The sequence below is a fragment of the Pongo pygmaeus genome, chromosome 19, assembly GCF_028885625.2.
Source record: "Pongo pygmaeus isolate AG05252 chromosome 19, NHGRI_mPonPyg2-v2.0_pri, whole genome shotgun sequence".
Classification (NCBI taxonomy): Eukaryota; Metazoa; Chordata; class Mammalia; order Primates; family Hominidae; genus Pongo; species Pongo pygmaeus.
The window spans coordinates 7,357,816-7,376,283 of NC_072392.2; the positions used below are offsets into that span (position 1 = coordinate 7,357,816).

The 18,468-nt window shown below is 48.9% G+C and overlaps 1 protein-coding gene across 1 annotated transcript in view; it reads left to right on the forward strand.

Annotated features, from left to right (window-relative positions):
- Positions 1–18,468, forward strand: part of POLR2A (RNA polymerase II subunit A) — a 28,899-nt gene that overhangs the window by 1,631 nt on the left and 8,800 nt on the right. The window contains exons 2-19 of the mRNA XM_054458073.2: positions 10,226–10,358; positions 10,495–10,631; positions 10,725–10,898; positions 11,049–11,330; positions 11,657–11,818; positions 11,951–12,171; positions 12,389–12,521; positions 13,333–13,457; positions 13,550–13,760; positions 14,904–15,113; positions 15,205–15,373; positions 15,554–15,648; positions 15,791–15,994; positions 16,162–16,384; positions 16,788–16,971; positions 17,392–17,563; positions 17,656–17,761; positions 17,857–18,062. Of these exons, the coding sequence (XP_054314048.1) occupies positions 10,226–10,358; positions 10,495–10,631; positions 10,725–10,898; positions 11,049–11,330; positions 11,657–11,818; positions 11,951–12,171; positions 12,389–12,521; positions 13,333–13,457; positions 13,550–13,760; positions 14,904–15,113; positions 15,205–15,373; positions 15,554–15,648; positions 15,791–15,994; positions 16,162–16,384; positions 16,788–16,971; positions 17,392–17,563; positions 17,656–17,761; positions 17,857–18,062 (3,147 nt within the window). The remainder of the gene's footprint in view (positions 1–10,225; positions 10,359–10,494; positions 10,632–10,724; positions 10,899–11,048; positions 11,331–11,656; positions 11,819–11,950; positions 12,172–12,388; positions 12,522–13,332; positions 13,458–13,549; positions 13,761–14,903; positions 15,114–15,204; positions 15,374–15,553; positions 15,649–15,790; positions 15,995–16,161; positions 16,385–16,787; positions 16,972–17,391; positions 17,564–17,655; positions 17,762–17,856; positions 18,063–18,468) is intronic.

Here is an 18,468-nt window from a genome sequence, read left to right on the forward strand (position 1 = left end):
GCAATGGCTGAACTCCTGACTTAAGGTGATCCACCCGCCTCGGCCTCTCAAAGTGCTGGGATTACAGGCGTGAGCTACCGCGCCCGTCGAGGTGGGGCAACGTTAAATGGGATGGTGTCAGGGTCTGGGAAGGCCTGTCTTAGAAGACATTACCCAAATGATGACAGGCAGCCAGTCATCGAAGCCATAGTTTCGATGGCGAGAGCTTTTCCAGAAGAGGAAATAGCAAGTGCAAAGGGCCCGAGGGAGAAATGAACTTGGGCTTGTCCTACAGGGTGAAAGGCGGCCGGTGTGGCTGAGGTTTAGGGGATGAGAGAAGAAGTGTTACAGAAATAGGCTGGAGAAGCATGGGATATTGTATATTATGGTAAGGAGTCAGGACTTAATTCTATTTTCAGTAGGTAGTCGTTGACAATTATAAACAGAGTGACAGCAAACTCACATTTGAAAAAAATACTGCTGTAGTTGCTCTATGAAGAACTGATGCGGGAGGAGGAGAGACCAGAGAGAGGAGGGCAGCCGTAGGGGAGAGCTATTGGTGACTTGGACTTTTTCCCTTGTGGCGCTAAGTAGAGGAGCCCACTGGCTGGAAAGAATGGAGTTAAGTGGCTGTTTGTGGATAGAGACCATTTTTGCTGGGAGAAAGTTCAGCTATGTCAGGAGTCAGAACGTCCTGACCTCACACCATACCACAGAATCAGTTCCAGATGAAGTTAAGACTTAAAACCTAAAAAAACCCATAAAGCACTAGAAAAAAAATAGAAGGCTTTTGCAGGGCTGATACCAGAGACAGAAGTCCTTAATAGTAGTGAATTAATTATAGGCAAATTTTATGGAGTGCCTAAAATGAGCCAAACATTATATATAAGGAAGACCAAGGCAGATTTCACTACATAAAAATAAGAGCCACTTCTGTTTATAGAGGCACTGTGGCAAAGCTGAAAAACAGATCAGGAAACAGTATTTGCAATTATGCAGACAACGTTAAATTTACTGATGTACAAGGAACACTTACAAATCAGTAAGGAAAGTACCTATCTACTAGAAAAATGGGTAAAGGAGATGAATAGGCAGTTCACAGAAATACTGCAAATGGCCAACAAAGAGTTGACTTTCTAATAAAAAAATCCAGATTAAAATAAAATTATTTCTCATCTGATTTTTTTTCCCTGCTGGCAAAAATATTGGGAAATAGACATGCTTATACATTGTTGGTAGAAAGATAGATTGGTATAACCTTTTTGGAGGATGGTCTGACAATTTTTTTTTTTCCGAGATGGAATCTCACTCTTGTTGCCCAGGCTGGAGTGCAGTGGCATGATCTTGGCTCACTGCAACCTCCACCTCCTGGGTTCAAGCGATTCTCCTGCCTCAGCCTCCCAAGTAGCTGGGATTACAGGCGTGTGCCACAACGCCTGGCTATTTTTGTATTTTAGTAGAGATGGGGTTTTGCCGTGTTGCCCAGGCTGGTCTTGAACTCCTGACCTCAGAGGACCTGTCCACCTTGGCCTCCCAAAGTGCTGGAATTACAGGCATGAGCCACCATGCCCGGCCTCTGGTCTAACAATTTTATCAACCTTTTAATATGTAAATCATTTGATCAAGCCTTACCACTTATAAAAATTCATCGTTAGGTTAAAAAAGCTTAATTCTCCCCTCAGTGATGCCCCTTTCCCAGTCTTGCATGGTTCATTAAATAGTTTCTCCATTCATTCATTTATTTGCTCAGGCCAAAAATCTAAAAGCCATCTTTGATTCTCTTTCTCACAATCTCCACTTAGTCTATCTGCCAGAGTGTCAGTTCTACCTTTCAAAATATGCCTGGAATCCAGCCATTTATGACCATCTCCACTGCCATGTCCCACCATATTCCACCCTACTGTCATCTTTCCTGTGGGGTGCTATAGTAGCCCTAATTGGTCTTCCTACAGTTTGTAAGAACAGCTAAAACAGGTTAGAGTGATCTCTTCATCCCTTCCTTTCATAGAATCCTCTCCAGAGGTTTCAGGACTCCTTACGCTGACCTATAAAGTGCTGTTTTATCTGGCTCCTGCTTGCTTCTCCATCCATTACTAGTCTCCTCTTTGCTTTTCTTGAACCACGCTGACTGCTTGCTCCTCTAACACTGCAAGCTTATTCCCACCTCAAGGACTTTATTATTCACTATTCCTCTCCTCTTGCTTGGAACAACATTGCTCAGACCTCTGCTCCGCATGCCTGTTCCTTTATGTCTGTATGTTCTGTGTTGAAATGGCATATCTTTTTTTTTTTTTTTTTTTTTTTTTGGACACAGGGTCTCCCTCTGTCCCCCAGGCTGGAGTGCAGTGGCTTGATCACAGCTCACTGCAGCCTCTTGGGCTCAAAAGATGCTCCCTGGCCAGGCTCAATCACGTCTGTAATCCCAGCACTTTGGGAGGCCAAGGTGGGCAGATCACGAGGTCAGGAGTTTGAGACCAGCCTGGCCAAAATAGTGTAACTCTGTCTTTACTAAAAATATAAAAATTAGCTAGGTGTGGTGGCACGCCCCTGTAGTCCCAGCTACTAGGGAAGCTGAGGTAGGAGAATCGCTTTAACCTGGGAGGTGGAGGTTGCAGTGAGCCGATACCGTGCCATTGCACTCCAGCCGGGGTGACGGAGTGAGACTCTGTCTCAAAAAAAAAAAAAAGGCCAGGCGTGGTGGCTCACGCCTGTAATCCCAGCACTTTGGGAGGCTGAGGCGGGCGGATCACGAGGTCAGGAGATTGAGACCGTCCTGGCTAACACGGTGAAACCCCGTCTCCACTAAAAATACAAAAAATTAGCCGGGCATGGTGGCGGGCACCTGTAGTCCCAGCTACTCGGGAGACTGAGGCCGGAGAATGGCGTGAACCCGGGAGGTAGAGCTTGCAGTGAGCCGAGATTGCGCCCCTGCACTCCAGCCTGGGCAACAGAGCGAGACTCCGTCTCAAAAAAAAAAAAAAAATGCTCCCACCTCAGACCCCCAACCCCCACCTCAGTAGCTGGGACAACAGGCTCATACCACCATGCCTGTCTAAATTTTAAATTTGTTGTAGAGACGGGTTCTCACTGTGTTACCCTGGCTGGTGAACTGGGCTCAAGCGATCCCTCTCCTCGGCCTCCCAAAGTGCTGAGATTCCAGGCATGAGCCACTGCGCCTGGCCGATGTCATATCTTTAGGAGCACTTCCCTGACCACTCTGTTTAAATAGCATCCCCCGCCCTGCCCTTGTTTTCTCTGATCATTCTCTGCTATATTTTCCTTCACAGCCTGTCACTCCGGAAAGGATTAGTTTTTCTGTTTCTTGCTTCCTTGCTAGAGAATGAATTTCATGAGGGACTTTGTCTGTGTTATTCATGTTCCCTTAGTATCTCAGGTAGTGCCTGGCACATGATAGACATGTAATAAAAATTAGTTGAATAAACAAGTGAATGAAATAATTGGACAAATATGCATAGATAATGTAGAAGGACTTTTATTGCAACATTGTTTGAAAGTGACAATTATAAATTACTCGGTATTTACTAATAGGAATCCTGTTGAATAACTTAGGGTGTATTCTTACAATGTAAGAGAAGAACTTCCCAATAGGGTCCCACACTGTGCTGATGCCCTGAGATACTGTGGCACACAGTGGGCACAGTGAGGTATTTTAAATTTCCAAGAGAAGCACAGGTACATTTGTCAGATACCCTGGAACTCCTAGTTCCTGGTAGTTCTGTTTCAACATTAGATGGTGCCAAATCCCTTTCTATAATGTCATATTTTTGTGAAGCTGGGTTTTTAGCAGTTGCTAAGTACAGGCAAAAATCAGTTTGTAGAAGAAATAAAGGTGGTGCTGTTTAGTCTGATTCCAAGGTTTGAGAGGTGCAGTGCCTAACAGGCGCCATAAGTGAGTGAGATGGTTATTTGGTAAAGAAATAAAAATGTTATTTTGTTTTAATATATTAATAGTATTTTCAACTTGTGTGTATTTTCTCAAATGGCTAGTAAGTTCCTAGGACATAAATGCTTAAGTTGTTTGGGTCTAGGTGCTTAATAAGTTGCTGTCTTTTCTTTGAAAGATGGAGTCTTGCTCTGTTGCCTAGGCTGGAGTGCAGAGGTGAGATCTCAGCTCACTGTAACCTCTGCCTCTTGGGTTCAAGCTACTCTCCTGCCTCAGCCTCTCAAGCAGCTGGGATCACAGACACCTGCCACCACGCCCGGCAATTTTTGTATTTTTGGTAGAGACAGGGTTTCGCCACATTGGCCAGACTGATCTCAAACTTCTGACCTCAAGTGATCTGCCCACCTTGGCCTCCCAAGGTGCTGGGATTACAGGTGTGAGCCACCGCGCTCGGCTGTGGCTCTCTTTTGACCTAGTAAGTGCTGTGAGAGTTACTGAAATGGTAAGGGCACTGTGGCTGTTGATAATGTTAGGGAATCTATGGATAAATGAAAAAGTTACTCAAAAGTGTGCAGAGTGAAGGCCTTATGTTAAAATGGGAACGTATTTATGTTTTTTTTTAAAGCATGAAAAGAAATGCATGCCGTGGCTAATGCCTGTATTCCCAGCACTTTGGGAGCCTGAGGCAGGAGGATCACTTGAGGCTAGGAGTTCAGGACCAGCCTGGGCAACACTGCAAGACCCTATCTCAGTTAAAAAACAATAATAACAAATGGGCTGAGCACGGTGGCTCACTCCTGTAATCCCAGCACTTCGGGAGGCCAAGGTGGGCAAATCCCTGAGGGTCAAGAGTTCAAGACCATCCTGTCCAGCCTAGTGAAACCCCGTCTGTACTAAAAATATAAAAATTAGCTGGGTGTAGTCGTGGGTGCCTGTAATCCCAGCTACTTGGGAGGCTGAGGCATATGAACCACTTGAACCTGGTAGGCGGAGGTTGTACTGACCCAAGATGGAATAATAACAACAAATAAAAGTATGGGACACTGTTGACAAAGCTCTACCAGAGTCATCTCTGGGGTGTAGGATTGTTGGGCTTTGATAGTGCTCTGCATGTCTTGCGGTTTATACAATGTCTGTATTTTGAGGGACCAACAGATGGTTCAATTTTGGGTAGAAGGATGGGTGAGGGTGAGTAAGGGGCCTCTTGTTGTGAAACAGGTGGTATTTTAGGCTAAAATGTTTTACAGAAGTCTTGGGGGTCAGAGTGTATGGAGGTACAGAGGGCTCTTTGGATTGGCTTTGAGATGGAGCTGTTGTCCTTGCTGTTAGAAGATGGATTTAGATGTTGCCAGGTGAGGGTGGGGTTACGAGGCGGGCTGGTACTAGAGCTTTGTACCAGCGTGTGCACAAAATTTTGGGGAAAGAGGGTGCTGGATTTCCTTCGCAGTAGTTGACCCCTGTTCATTAAAAACAACTGTCTACCATGGAATGCATAACTTATTTAAACCCTTACTTATTTAAATAACGATTTAAAGTAGGAATGTATTCTTTTTTTTTTTTTTTTTTTGGATATGGACTCTAGCTCTGTTGCCCGGGCTGGAGTATAGTGGCACAGTCTGTACTCACTGCAACCTCTGCCTCCTGGATTAAAGTGATTCTTCTGCCTCAGCCTCCCAAGTAGCAGGAACTCCAGGAGCACGCCACCACACCCAGCTAATTTCTTTTTTGTATTTTTAGTAGAGAGGGGATTTTACTGTGTTGTCCAGACTGGTCTCGAACTCCTGACCTCATGATCCACCCACCTTGGCCTCCCAAAGTGCTGGGATTACAGGCATGAGCCACTGCACCTGGCCTAGTTTTTTGTATTTTCATTAGAGACAGGGTTTTACCATGTTGGCCAGGCTGGTCTCGAACTCCTGACCTCAGGTGATCTGCCTGCATTGGCCTCCCAAAGTGCTGGGGTTACAGGCTTGAGCCACTGCGCCTGGTCAGTAGTGTATTCTTTTAGGTAAAGTGTGGGCTACATTGATGAGTCAGAAGATGATCCTTGTCTTCAAGTTACTTATAATCTTGTGAGGGATTTCCTATGTATGCAGCAAATAGTTACTGAGCCTCAACCATATGTTGGTTACTGTGCTAGGTGCTGAGGATACGAAAACATGACCCTTGCCCTCAAGGATTACAGTCCAATGGAAGAGACAGATGTGTCACCAAGTAATTAAAATTGGGCTGAGAACCTTGCTGGGGTGTGCATAAGACTAGGAAGAGTTAGAGAAGACTTCATAAGGAGGTGACCTCTGAACTGGGTCTTAAATAGAAGTTTACTCCCAAGGGGGCGTGTGAAGCAAAAGGAATTTTGAGAAATCTATTGTATTTAGAACATAAATATGGGAGGTGGGTAGGAGAATGTGGTACCAAATAAAGTTGTAAAAGCAACTTGAAGCCAAGTTATAATAAGGACCTTTTTAGCTTTGATAAAGCAGAGGAAAGAGAATGAGTATTTACTGAGATTCAATGACAGCCCTTTTGTTCTGTGGCCTCAGGGGCAGAGCCCAAAGAGAACCCAGCCTGACTGGCCAGCCTCTCAAGTGTTTAACCTTTATCCTGTAGGCAGTGAGAACCAGTGTTGGCCGAAGGGTTGGGGGCTAATTTAAAATGACAGTTTGAGGCCAGATGTGGTGGCTAACGACTGTAATCCCAGCACTTTGGGAGGCTAAGGTGAGTGGATCACTTGAGGCCAGGAGTTTGAGACCATCCTGGCCAACATAGTGAAACCCTGTCTCTACTAAAAATACAAAAATTAGCCAAGTGTGGTGGTGAGCACCTGTAATTCCAGCTATTTGGGAGGCTGAGGCACAAGAATCACTTGAACCTGAGAGGCAGAGGTGGCAGTGAGCTGAGATTGTGCCACTGCACTCCAGCCGGCGTGACAGAGCAAGACCCTGTCTCAAAAAAAAATAAAAATAAAATAAAAAATGAGAGTTCGTGAACTTGGTGGTGGAGGGATAGCTCTTCTCATTAACAAGGATATGCGTGTCTCCTGTCTAGGACACCCCCTGACCCGGTCTCAGAAAGCCTGAAAGCAGAATTAGTCATTAGAAGGGTGGTTGGCTTGGTCGGCATAGACTTTGAGCAGAAAGAGGTTGAAAATGTTGAGCCTGATTTCCCTTAGGCCCCTCTGCAGTGTCTGTTCTGGAGTCCAGATATGTAACTGCTTCTGCTTTTTTTGGTCTCATTCAAGGTGAGCACATCCCCTTCATGTTTCTCACCAGACACAATGCAGCTGATGAGGTTCCAGCTTAGCAAATGTAGTCATCCATGAGGACTGTCTCCCTGAGATTTCATCAGGTCATGTTGATGAGAGTTTTGAACCTGTCTGAGGCTGAGAGGTGTGCAGAACTTCTTCAGCTTTGCATCTGTAGACCATTTTGGTTTCTACCCAGCAGTGGCCAGTCAGACCTATTATGAGGGGATTAGTGGTTTGACTGTCAGAGGGTAACCTCTCTTTTTCCAAGTTTTTTGAGGGTACCTCCCTGCAGTGGAGAGTCCTAAGCAGTAGGTCAATTTAACAGACATTTGTTAGGAGCCCGCCATGTTTCAGGCAGGCACATGGGATTCAGGATGGTTGAGGCATTCTGCCTGCCTGAGAGGTGCTTATAGTTATAGGGAAGACAGACCCCCGTAGGTCATTTTGTTGCATTGTTGTATATGCAGTGATAGAGGGCTGTGGAAGCACAGAGGAGGGGTGCCTGTGTACTCTGGGGAGGCTGTGGAAAGGCTTCCTGGAGGAAGCAGTGCCTGAGCCGAGTCTTGAAATAGGAGTTTCGCAGTGGGAAGAGCATTCCAAGCAGAGAGGCACTAGCATATAGAAAACCCCAGAGGAACGCAGCACACGTTGTACTGGATGTGATAGGCAACTCCAGGGAATTGTTAACTGAGCAGTGAACAGGAAGGTGTGGAGCATCAGGGAAATGAAGGTTGAGAACATCATAAAATCCTTTTGGGAAGCTGTCCTGCTGAGTTTGGATGTCAGTCTGAGGACAAGAGGATATGAGTGATTACATTTTTATTTTATTTTATTATTAATTTTTATTTTATTTATTTTTGGCACACATTTTTATTTTAGAATGAGCACCCCAGTTGTAATGTAGAAGGATTGGAGAGAGACAGGCTGGTGACCCATAGGAACGCTCTGTTGTAGACTACAAAGGAAGGGCCCGAACTAGGGCAATGGTGGTGGGGATGGAGAAGAGAGACAAGATTCAGGAAACACTTAGGAAGCCAGGCTTGGTGGCTTATGTGTGTAAACCCAGCTGAGATCCCGCCACTGCACTCCAGCCTGGGTGACAGAGTAAGACTTCTCAAAAAAAAAAAAAAAAAAAGTAGGTAAAAGTGACCAGTACCTGGTGAATGATTGAATAATAATAATGTCCATTCATAAAGCACCAATTACATCCTGGACTTAAGCAAGCTAATTAAGTCCTTAATGGTTACATAGTTCATAAGTAATACAGGCAGAATTCCAAAGCAAGGGTGCCCGACAGCTAAGTCCATGTTTTTTGGACTGTTTTGTGCTTGAAGGTAAGGAAAGGTAAGCATAGGTTTCTGAATCTGGGATAGAGACTACAGGAAAAAGAGAAGCTTTTGTGGAAAAGGGAGTTTGCTTTTAAATATGTTTAATTTGATTTTTTGGTGGGATGTTTGCAGGGGGTTCAGTAGGTAGTTACATATGTGAACCCAAAGTCCAGAAGAAAAGTAAGGCCTGGAGTTAGAGAGTTAAGAATGAGTATCCAAGCATACCTTGGAGATACTGTGAGTTTGGTTCCAGCCCACCGCAATAAAGCAAGTCACATGAAGTTTTTTGGTTGCCCTTGTGCATATGTTACGTTTGTACTATGCTGTAGTCCACTACATCTAAGTGTGTAATAGCATTACTTTTTTTTTTTTGAGACGGAGTCTTGCTCTGTCACTCAGGCGGAAGTGCAGTGGCGCGATCTCAGCTCACTGCAACCTCCGCCTCCTGGGTTCAAGTGATTCTCCTGCCTCAGCCTCCCGAGTAGCTGGGATTACAGGTGCCTGCTACCACACCCGGCTAATTTTTTTGTATTTTTAGTAGAGATGGGGTTTCACTCTGTTGGCCAGGCTGGTCTCGAACTCCTGACCTCAGGTGATCCACCCGTCTCAGCCTCCCAAAGTGCGGGGATTACGGGTGTGAGCCACCGCACCCGGCCCATCTACTTCTGAGTTCTTCTGTTTCCTCCTTTCCTTCAGTGAAATGTCCCCATCAAGTCCTGGCTCTACCTTTCTTGGGATTCCAGCTATTCACTTTTGCTTCAAATCATTTCCACCAGCCTGTCTTCCTAGCACCTGTTTCTCCAGTCTTTTAATAAAATCTCTGGCCTGGCGCAGTGGCTCACGCCTGTAATCCCAGCACTTTGGGAGGCCGAGGCGGGTGGATCATGAGGTCGAGACCATCCTGGCCAATCTGGTGAAACTCTGTCTCTACTAAAAATACAAAAATCAGCTGGATGTGGTGGCGCTCACCTGTAGTCCCAGCTACTTGGGAGGCTGAGGCAGGAGAATCGCTTGAACCCGGGAGGCAGAGGTTGCAGTGAGCTGAGATTGCGCCACTGCACTCCAACCTGGCGACAGAGCGAGACTCCATCTCAAAACAAAACAAAACAAAACCAAACCAATAATAAAATATCCATCTGGACACAAAAGGGTTCAAGCAGGTCAGGCCTTGAGAAGGAGGGCATGACAAAGATGAGGGAAAAGAAACAGGACTGCATCTCTGAGTGTCTCGTTTCTTATCAGGGGCTTGAGTTGGCGGGGCATGTCTTGGTGCAGAACACCTGGGCTGTCATGGCAAGGGTACAGGTACAGAGAGGCTCCTGCCAGGATCTCAGATTCATGAGCTTGATTTCTGCTTGGGAGGAACAAATAAAGCATTGTTTTGTTTTTTTGTTTTTCCTGAAGCAACTTTGATTTCTTTTTGTGGCTAAATCCTATGGATGTCAGAGACCTAGAATTCAACCCAGATGGAAGTCTGGGGTTCATGTCCCAGTAGCAGGTGATTCGTATGGAACCCGGGATCGACCATTATCTAGTGTGAGTGCTTTTCCTGCCTCAGTGACTGGAATAAGCCTCTGACTTGGGATATTCAACTTTGGCCTTTTCAGAAGTGTACACACACCAATCCCCCATTCCCCTCACTCCAGTCTAAACTTAGTTCTTCTGTAAGTAGTTCAGGGTTTTCCCAGACCTTAGTCCAGAGCTCCCCAGCCACAAAGGCTAGAAACTAGGAACACTGTTCAGTTGTTGGCCTTTCTTTCTTTGCAGAAGCGAATGTCTGTGACGGAGGGTGGCATCAAATACCCAGAGACGACCGAGGGAGGCCGCCCCAAGCTGGGGGGGCTGATGGACCCAAGGCAGGGGGTGATTGAGCGGACTGGCCGCTGCCAAACATGTGCAGGTAAGTGCTGGGGGGCCAGGTGGGATCCCAAAGGGGAGGTGGGTTGGGTCCTCAAAACTAGAGCTGATGGTCAACACCTGGAGGCCTCTGAGATGAGTGGGAGCTGGGAGGAAAGCACTGGGTGTGTGTCCCGCAGGAAACATGACAGAGTGTCCTGGCCACTTTGGCCACATTGAACTGGCCAAGCCTGTGTTTCACGTGGGCTTCCTGGTGAAGACAATGAAAGTTTTGCGCTGTGTCTGCTTCTTCTGCTCCAAACTGCTTGTGGACTCTGTGAGTGGGGAACAGGCTCTGGTCTGGGAGGGGGGGTGCTTGGTAGGGGGCAGGGGGACAGCTTCAACTGACCCTGCTCTGCCTTGTCCCCAGAACAACCCAAAGATCAAGGACATCCTGGCTAAGTCCAAGGGACAGCCCAAGAAGCGGCTCACACATGTCTACGACCTTTGCAAGGGCAAAAACATCTGCGAGGGTGGGGAGGAGATGGACAATAAGTTCGGTGTGGAACAACCTGAGGGTGACGAGGATCTGACCAAAGAAAAGGTGGCTGGGGCTGGCGGAGACTTTTGGGAAGGAGGGGTCAGAGGCCTGGAGGGAGGAAACTGGAAGGGAAGGATGCAGGAGGGGCTGGCCTGTTGTGGAGGGAAATGGCCCACCCTCTGGGCTCTGATGGCCCCTGTCTCTCCTTGGAAGGGCCATGGTGGCTGTGGGCGGTACCAGCCCAGGATCCGGCGTTCCGGCCTAGAGCTGTATGCGGAATGGAAGCACGTTAATGAGGACTCTCAGGAGAAGAAGATCCTGCTGAGTCCAGAACGAGTGCATGAGATCTTCAAACGCATCTCAGATGAGGAGTGTTTTGTGCTGGGCATGGAGCCCCGCTATGCACGGCCAGAGTGGATGATTGTCACAGTGCTGCCTGTGCCCCCGCTCTCCGTGCGGCCTGCTGTTGTGATGCAGGGCTCTGCCCGTAACCAGGTCAGTGGCTCCAGGGCTCTGCCTCTTAGTTGGAGGGCGAGGTGTCTAAAGGGAGGAAGCTCTGTAGGTGGGGCGGGGGTGTGCCTGGGGGATGGATGGATGGACCTGGGTTTGAAAATTCCCCTGCCACTTACTAGCTGTATGATCTTTAATGAGTCTTTTCACATGGTTAAAGGCCACAAACGTGTTTCTGAATCTATAAATGATAGTGGGCAGTCCTGCCTCCTGGGGTGGTGTGAGGATGAGAGCTGTGCTGTGTGCCTGGCACGTGCTTGCCGAGCGCTGGGTGGTGGCTGGACCATGATGATTCTGACTTCCTGCCTCAGGATGACCTGACTCACAAACTGGCTGATATCGTGAAGATCAACAATCAGCTGCGGCGCAATGAGCAGAACGGCGCAGCGGCCCATGTCATTGCAGAGGATGTGAAGCTCCTCCAGTTCCATGTGGCCACCATGGTGGACAATGAGCTGCCTGGCTTGCCCCGTGTGAGTCAGCATGCTCCCCACCCCTCTGTGTATTGGAGCCAGGGTGGGGGCTAGCATGAGGCTTCAGAGCTCTGGAAGAGGGCCCAGTGCTGACTTTCTGGATTGCCCCCACCCTGTGTTTTTTCCTCACAGGCCATGCAGAAGTCTGGGCGTCCCCTCAAGTCCCTGAAGCAGCGGTTGAAGGGCAAGGAAGGCCGGGTGCGAGGGAACCTGATGGGCAAACGAGTGGACTTCTCGGCCCGTACTGTCATCACCCCCGACCCCAACCTCTCCATTGACCAGGTTGGCGTGCCCCGCTCCATTGCTGCCAACATGACCTTTGCGGAGATTGTCACCCCCTTCAACATTGACAGGTGTGCCTCCGTTGGAAAGCCCTTCCTGGAATGGCTAGGGAAGACATGGCCTCAGTGGCAAGCCTTCGAGAGTCTGCTCATCCTACCTTGGGCGTGGGCTTGGAGCAAGGAGGAGTTGAAGTTCTGAAGTTTAACTTCCCCTCAGGGCTCTGGGGTGAGGGTGGCTGCAGGGGTTTTTTAGGAAGCATTGAGTTCATTGCACCTCTTTCCTTCCTAGACTTCAAGAACTGGTGCGCAGGGGGAACAGCCAGTACCCAGGCGCCAAGTACATCATCCGAGACAATGGTGATCGCATTGACTTGCGTTTCCACCCCAAGCCCAGTGACCTTCACTTGCAGACCGGCTATAAGGCATGTAGCAGGCCAGGGCCTCTCTCAGCCACCTGAGCAGAAAGCTTTCCAAGATAGGGCAGGCTGGGATAGGCCATCTGTGTCTGTCTCGTTCACTGGGATCCAGACTTGACTGTCTTGTTAAAGGCTATTGCTGCCCAGGTGTGCAGGGAGCTGCTGGCCTCTGGCATTCAGGGTGGGGGTGCTATAAACCCGGGGCAGCTTGCATATGGCAGGGAAGAGGGATCTGTGGAGGAACAGTGCAGAAGGCTTGATGGTCAGAATCTCTCTTGCTTTTCTTCCTAGACTGAGTTCCTCGAGATTGGGGATGCTGTGTATTATTCATCCCTGATAACCTGGTGTTTGGTCCAGGGCCTTGTCCAGAGGAGTGTTTAATAAGTGTTTCAAGTGAATTAGCACCACAGTGTCATCTCTTTTCAGTTTGCAAAGGACTTTTTTTTTTTAAGACAGTCTCGCTCTGTCACCCAGGCTGGAGTGTAGAATACAATGCTGTGATCTTGGCTCACTGCATCCTCTACCTCCCAGGCTCAAGCGATTCTTCTGCCTCAGCCTCCCAAGTAGCTGGGATTACAGGTGCGCGCCACCACGCCCAGCTTATTTTTGTATTTTCAGTAGAGGCAGGGTTTCACCGTGTTGACCAGGCTGGTCTCAAACTCCTGACCTTAAGTGACGTGCCCGCCTCAGCCTCCCAAAGTGCTTGGATTATAGGTGTGAGCCACTGCCCCGGACTTGCAAAGGACTTTAGGTCTATTGTCCTTTCATTCTTAGATACCTCCTTCACTGAGACCTTTTCCTTACCTCACCTCCCTAGGTGGAACGGCACATGTGTGATGGGGACATTGTTATCTTCAACCGGCAGCCAACCCTGCACAAGATGTCCATGATGGGGCATCGGGTCCGCATTCTGCCCTGGTCCACGTTTCGCCTGAATCTTAGGTCAGTCCCTGGCTGAGCGGGGCGGGCTGGGAGCCTCTTCGAGCTTTCGCCGCGCTCATCTTCCCAACCCTGACTTTTCTCTGTAATTGTAGTGTGACAACTCCGTACAATGCAGACTTTGACGGGGACGAGATGAACTTGCACCTGCCGCAGTCTCTGGAGACGCGAGCAGAGATCCAGGAGCTGGCCATGGTTCCTCGCATGATTGTCACCCCCCAGAGCAATCGGCCTGTCATGGGTATTGTGCAGGACACACTCACAGCAGTGCGCAAATTCACCAAGAGAGACGTCTTCCTGGAGCGGGTGTGTGGTCCAAATGGAAACCTGGCTTAAGTGGGCAGTGGGGCTCTCGGGTGCAAGGTAGAGGCTAGGGAGGAAGAGCTGTGTTTTTTTTTCCTGACTTACCCAGCAATGGTCTGTGAGATTGTCTTTTCTGGTGGGCAAACAAAAAGGGGGTTAGGAAAACTCAGGCCAAAAAGGTGTAAGGCATTAATTCCCCGTTAAATTCCTTAAAATTTCATGTAATACCAGGTATTGCCTGTAAAGGAAAGATAAAGGGAAAAATAAGTAGGACCTTGTTAAAATTTTATTTTTCTATTTTAATCTTCACTTATTTCCTAATTATTAAAAGAGATTTATGCTTATTGTTAAGAACAAAAACAAAAATTTCACTATTACAATGAATTTTTAATTAAAAGTTTTTGGGGCCGGGCACAGTGGCTCACGCCTGTAATCCCAGCACTTTGGGAGGCCGAGGGATGGATCACGAGGTCAGGAGATCAACACCATCCTGGCTAACGTGGTGAAACCCCATCTCCACTGAAAAATAGAAAAAATTAGCCAGGCGTAGTGGCACGAGCCTGTAGTCCCAGCTACTCAGGAGGCTGAGGCAGGAGAATGGTGTGAACCCGGGAGGTGGAGCTTGCAGTGAGCCGAGATCAAGCCACTGCACTCCAGCCTGGGCGACAGAGCGAGACTCCGTCTCAAAAAAAAAAAAAAAGTTTTTGGGACTGGGCATGGTGACTCACACCTGTAATTCTAGCACTTTGGGAGGCCAAGGCAGGCACATCATTTGAGGCCAGGAGTTGGAGACAACCCTGGCCAATATGGAGAAACCCCATCTCTACCAAAAATACAAAAATTAGCCGGACATGGTGGCAGGTGCCTGTAATCCCAGCTACTCGAGAGGCTGTGGCAGGAGAATTGCTTGACCGCAGGAGGCGGAGGTTGCAGTGAGCCCTGATTGCACCATTGCACTCCAGCCTGGGTAAACAGCAAGACCCTGTCTCAAAAAAAAATTAAGTTTGGAAAAAACTTTTACTGTCATCTTTGCCTCTAAAATCTGGCTTTCTCCCTTGGGCAGGGAAACCTCCCCAACATTTCTCTCATGCCTGAGATGTGGGGCCTGCACTCTGACTTCTGTCTGCCTTACTCTTTGTCTTACAGGGTGAAGTAATGAACCTCCTGATGTTCCTGTCGACGTGGGACGGGAAGGTCCCACAGCCGGCCATCCTAAAGCCCCGGCCCCTGTGGACAGGCAAGCAGATCTTCTCCCTCATCATACCTGGTCACATCAATTGTATCCGTACCCACAGCACCCATCCCGATGATGAAGACAGTGGCCCTTACAAGCACATCTCTCCTGGGGACACCAAGGTAGGGCTTGGCTTCTGGATATGTGAGGACAGAATTTGGACATGGGAGCCAGGACCAGAGCAGGGGCCTTGAGTGGGTGCTTTGTCCTTAGGTGGTGGTGGAGAATGGGGAGCTGATCATGGGCATCCTGTGTAAGAAGTCTCTGGGCACGTCAGCTGGCTCCCTGGTCCACATCTCCTACCTAGAGATGGGTCATGACATCACTCGCCTCTTCTACTCCAACATTCAGACTGTCATTAACAACTGGCTCCTCATCGAGGGTGAGCATGGAGGCGTGGCACCAAGACCTCTCCGTGAATTCTCTAACTTCTTACTGTCCTTCCATCCCTTTCTTTCCTCCTTGGATTTGGTGCCCCCTGCTTCTACTCTCTTGGCTATAATTCCATTCCATGTTTCTTAGAGGTCCAAAGGGGTTTGCTGACGCTTTTCCCTGTCTCTAGGTCATACTATTGGCATTGGGGACTCCATTGCTGATTCTAAGACTTACCAGGACATTCAGAACACTATTAAGAAGGCCAAGCAGGATGTAATAGAGGTAAGAGGGGAGGCCACCAGAGACAGAATAAGGGGTTTCCAGGGACTTTGAAGTTAGCATCATCAAGAGCAAAGGGAGTGTAAGGTTAGAGGGAAGGGGCGGAGAGTAGGGATTGATGTCTCACCGAGAACTCTGCCTCCAGGTCATCGAGAAGGCACACAACAATGAGCTGGAGCCCACCCCAGGGAACACTCTGCGGCAGACGTTTGAGAATCAGGTGAACCGCATTCTTAACGATGCCCGAGACAAGACTGGCTCCTCTGCTCAGAAATCCCTGTCTGAATACAACAACTTCAAGTCTATGGTCGTGTCCGGAGCTAAAGGTTCCAAGATTAACATCTCCCAGGTGAGAAGCCTTGTCTTTCCACATACGGGGCCGCTGTGAAGTTTGGGAGGAGGAAGGAAGGTGTTTGTATGTATTAGGGTCAGGAGGATCATGGGAGTTGGAAATTTTGGGAACTGTTATTCTTAAGGCAGAGGAAATTCAGTACACCCCACCTTTCTGTTTCCCAGGTCATTGCTGTCGTCGGGCAGCAGAACGTCGAGGGCAAGCGGATTCCATTTGGCTTCAAGCACCGGACTCTGCCTCACTTCATCAAGGATGACTACGGGCCTGAGAGCCGTGGCTTTGTGGAGAACTCCTACCTAGCCGGCCTCACACCCACTGAGTTCTTTTTCCACGCCATGGGGGGTCGTGAGGGGCTCATTGACACGGCTGTCAAGACTGCTGAGACTGGTGAGGCTTTCCTCAGGGGTCTTCCTTGGGCTTTTAGCAGGGACTGCTGCAGGCTGAGAAACCCCTAACAGGTGGGGAGTGGAAATGCTCAGGCTCCTATTCCCAGGGTATAATTCTGGCCCTTGTGGAAAGAATAGAGACTCAAGAGTAGGCAAACATCCTTGTTTGGATTGCTGTGCAGCCTTCCACAGTGCAGGGCTAGAGCTTCCGGGGCTCTGCCGGCCTGTCCCATTGGAGTGGTTCCTGCTGGGCTTTTTGTCCATCTAGTGGTAGACACTGAGTTTGCATTCAAAGGCCTCAGACAAAGGGAGTACTAGCTGACTCTTCTGACAGTCAGGTAGGTTAAGGCCCCAGCCTGGGTCTTTGGGCTTTATCATCCCCTTTTTGCCTTACTTCCCTCCAGGATACATCCAGCGGCGGCTGATCAAGTCCATGGAGTCAGTGATGGTGAAGTACGATGCGACTGTGCGGAACTCCATCAACCAGGTGGTGCAGCTGCGCTACGGCGAAGATGGCCTGGCAGGCGAGAGCGTTGAGTTCCAGAACCTGGCTACGCTTAAGCCTTCCAACAAGGCTTTTGAGAAGAAGTGAGGAGGCGGGCAGGCGGGTGGTTCTCGCCCCTGGGGCTCAGGTCCTGAGTAGTAGGATTCCCATACCTATTCCAGAGAGATAGCCTGTCATGTGTCTTGCACTAGAGCTTACCTTTCAGCGTCCTTTCCCCACCTATCTGAAACAGCTGTGTGACATGGGGGAGGGGGTGGATGGAGGTGGATTTAAGATTGGTCCCCACTTTGTCCCTGCTGATATTATAAAGCAGATGCAGAGGGGTGGGCCTGTACTCAGGTCCCAGTGGCAGTCCTTGGGCCTGAATTTTTCTCTGTCCAGGATTCTTGCCTCCAAACCACCGTACCTGGTCGGCTGTGCACCTTTGGGAACCTTACAGTGCGTTTTGTGGGGACCAAGGTCCCAGAGCCCACCTGCCCGCTAGCTACCCCTTGCACTTCCAGGTTCCGCTTTGATTATACCAATGAGAGGGCCCTGCGGCGCACTCTGCAGGAGGACCTGGTGAAGGACGTGCTGAGCAACGCGCACATCCAGAACGAGTTGGAGCGGGAATTTGAGCGGATGCGGGAGGATCGGGAGGTGCTCAGGGTCATCTTCCCAACTGGAGACAGCAAGGTGCTTATGGGTGGGAAGTGCTGACGCTAGAGATGTGCCTCCCTGGATGGCTGTCCCCAGACACAGCCCTCCCTCATTCCCTCCTCTCTCAGGTTGTCCTCCCCTGTAACCTGCTGCGGATGATCTGGAATGCTCAGAAAATCTTCCACATCAACCCACGCCTTCCCTCCGACCTGCACCCCATCAAAGTGGTGGAGGGTAAGTACCTGCTTAGGGGTCTCCAAGCCAGGCTAGGGGATAGGAGACTGTTGGGCCCTGGTCTAATGATCTCCTCACCTTTAATTGGTCCCCAGGAGTCAAGGAATTGAGCAAGAAGCTGGTGATTGTGAATGGGGATGACCCACTAAGTCGACAGGCCCAGGAAAATGCCACACTGCTCTTCAACATCCACCTGCGGTCCACGTTGTGTTCCCGCCGCATGGCAGAGGAGTTTCGGCTCAGTGGGGAGGCCTTCGACTGGCTGCTTGGGGAGATTGAGTCCAAGTTCAACCAAGCCATTGTGAGTGTTGTGCTCTTCACAGCAGTCTTATTTTCCTCCTTTTACCTGTTGACTTCTGTGGTTTCCAAGAGCAGCCCACTTCTGTCCACAGCCACCTAATAATAGCTCTCATTCATGGAGAGACTGCTTCTACCTTACCAAGTCCTGTGTTTGGCCCATTATCCGTTTATACCATCATGGCTTTAATACACTCCTAGTAGGGGAGGGTTTGTTAGTCCCACGTTGCAGAGACAAAAACTGAGGCTTGGAGAGAGTGACTGGATTGTATGATGGTCATACAGGAAATAAGTGGCATGACTGGGATATGACATAGGAGAATTGTTCTTTTTTTTTTTTCTCTACACTCCCTGCTGTGTGCAGGGTCTAATTTAGATAAAGATAGGGAATTGGGGCTAGGTGTGGTGGC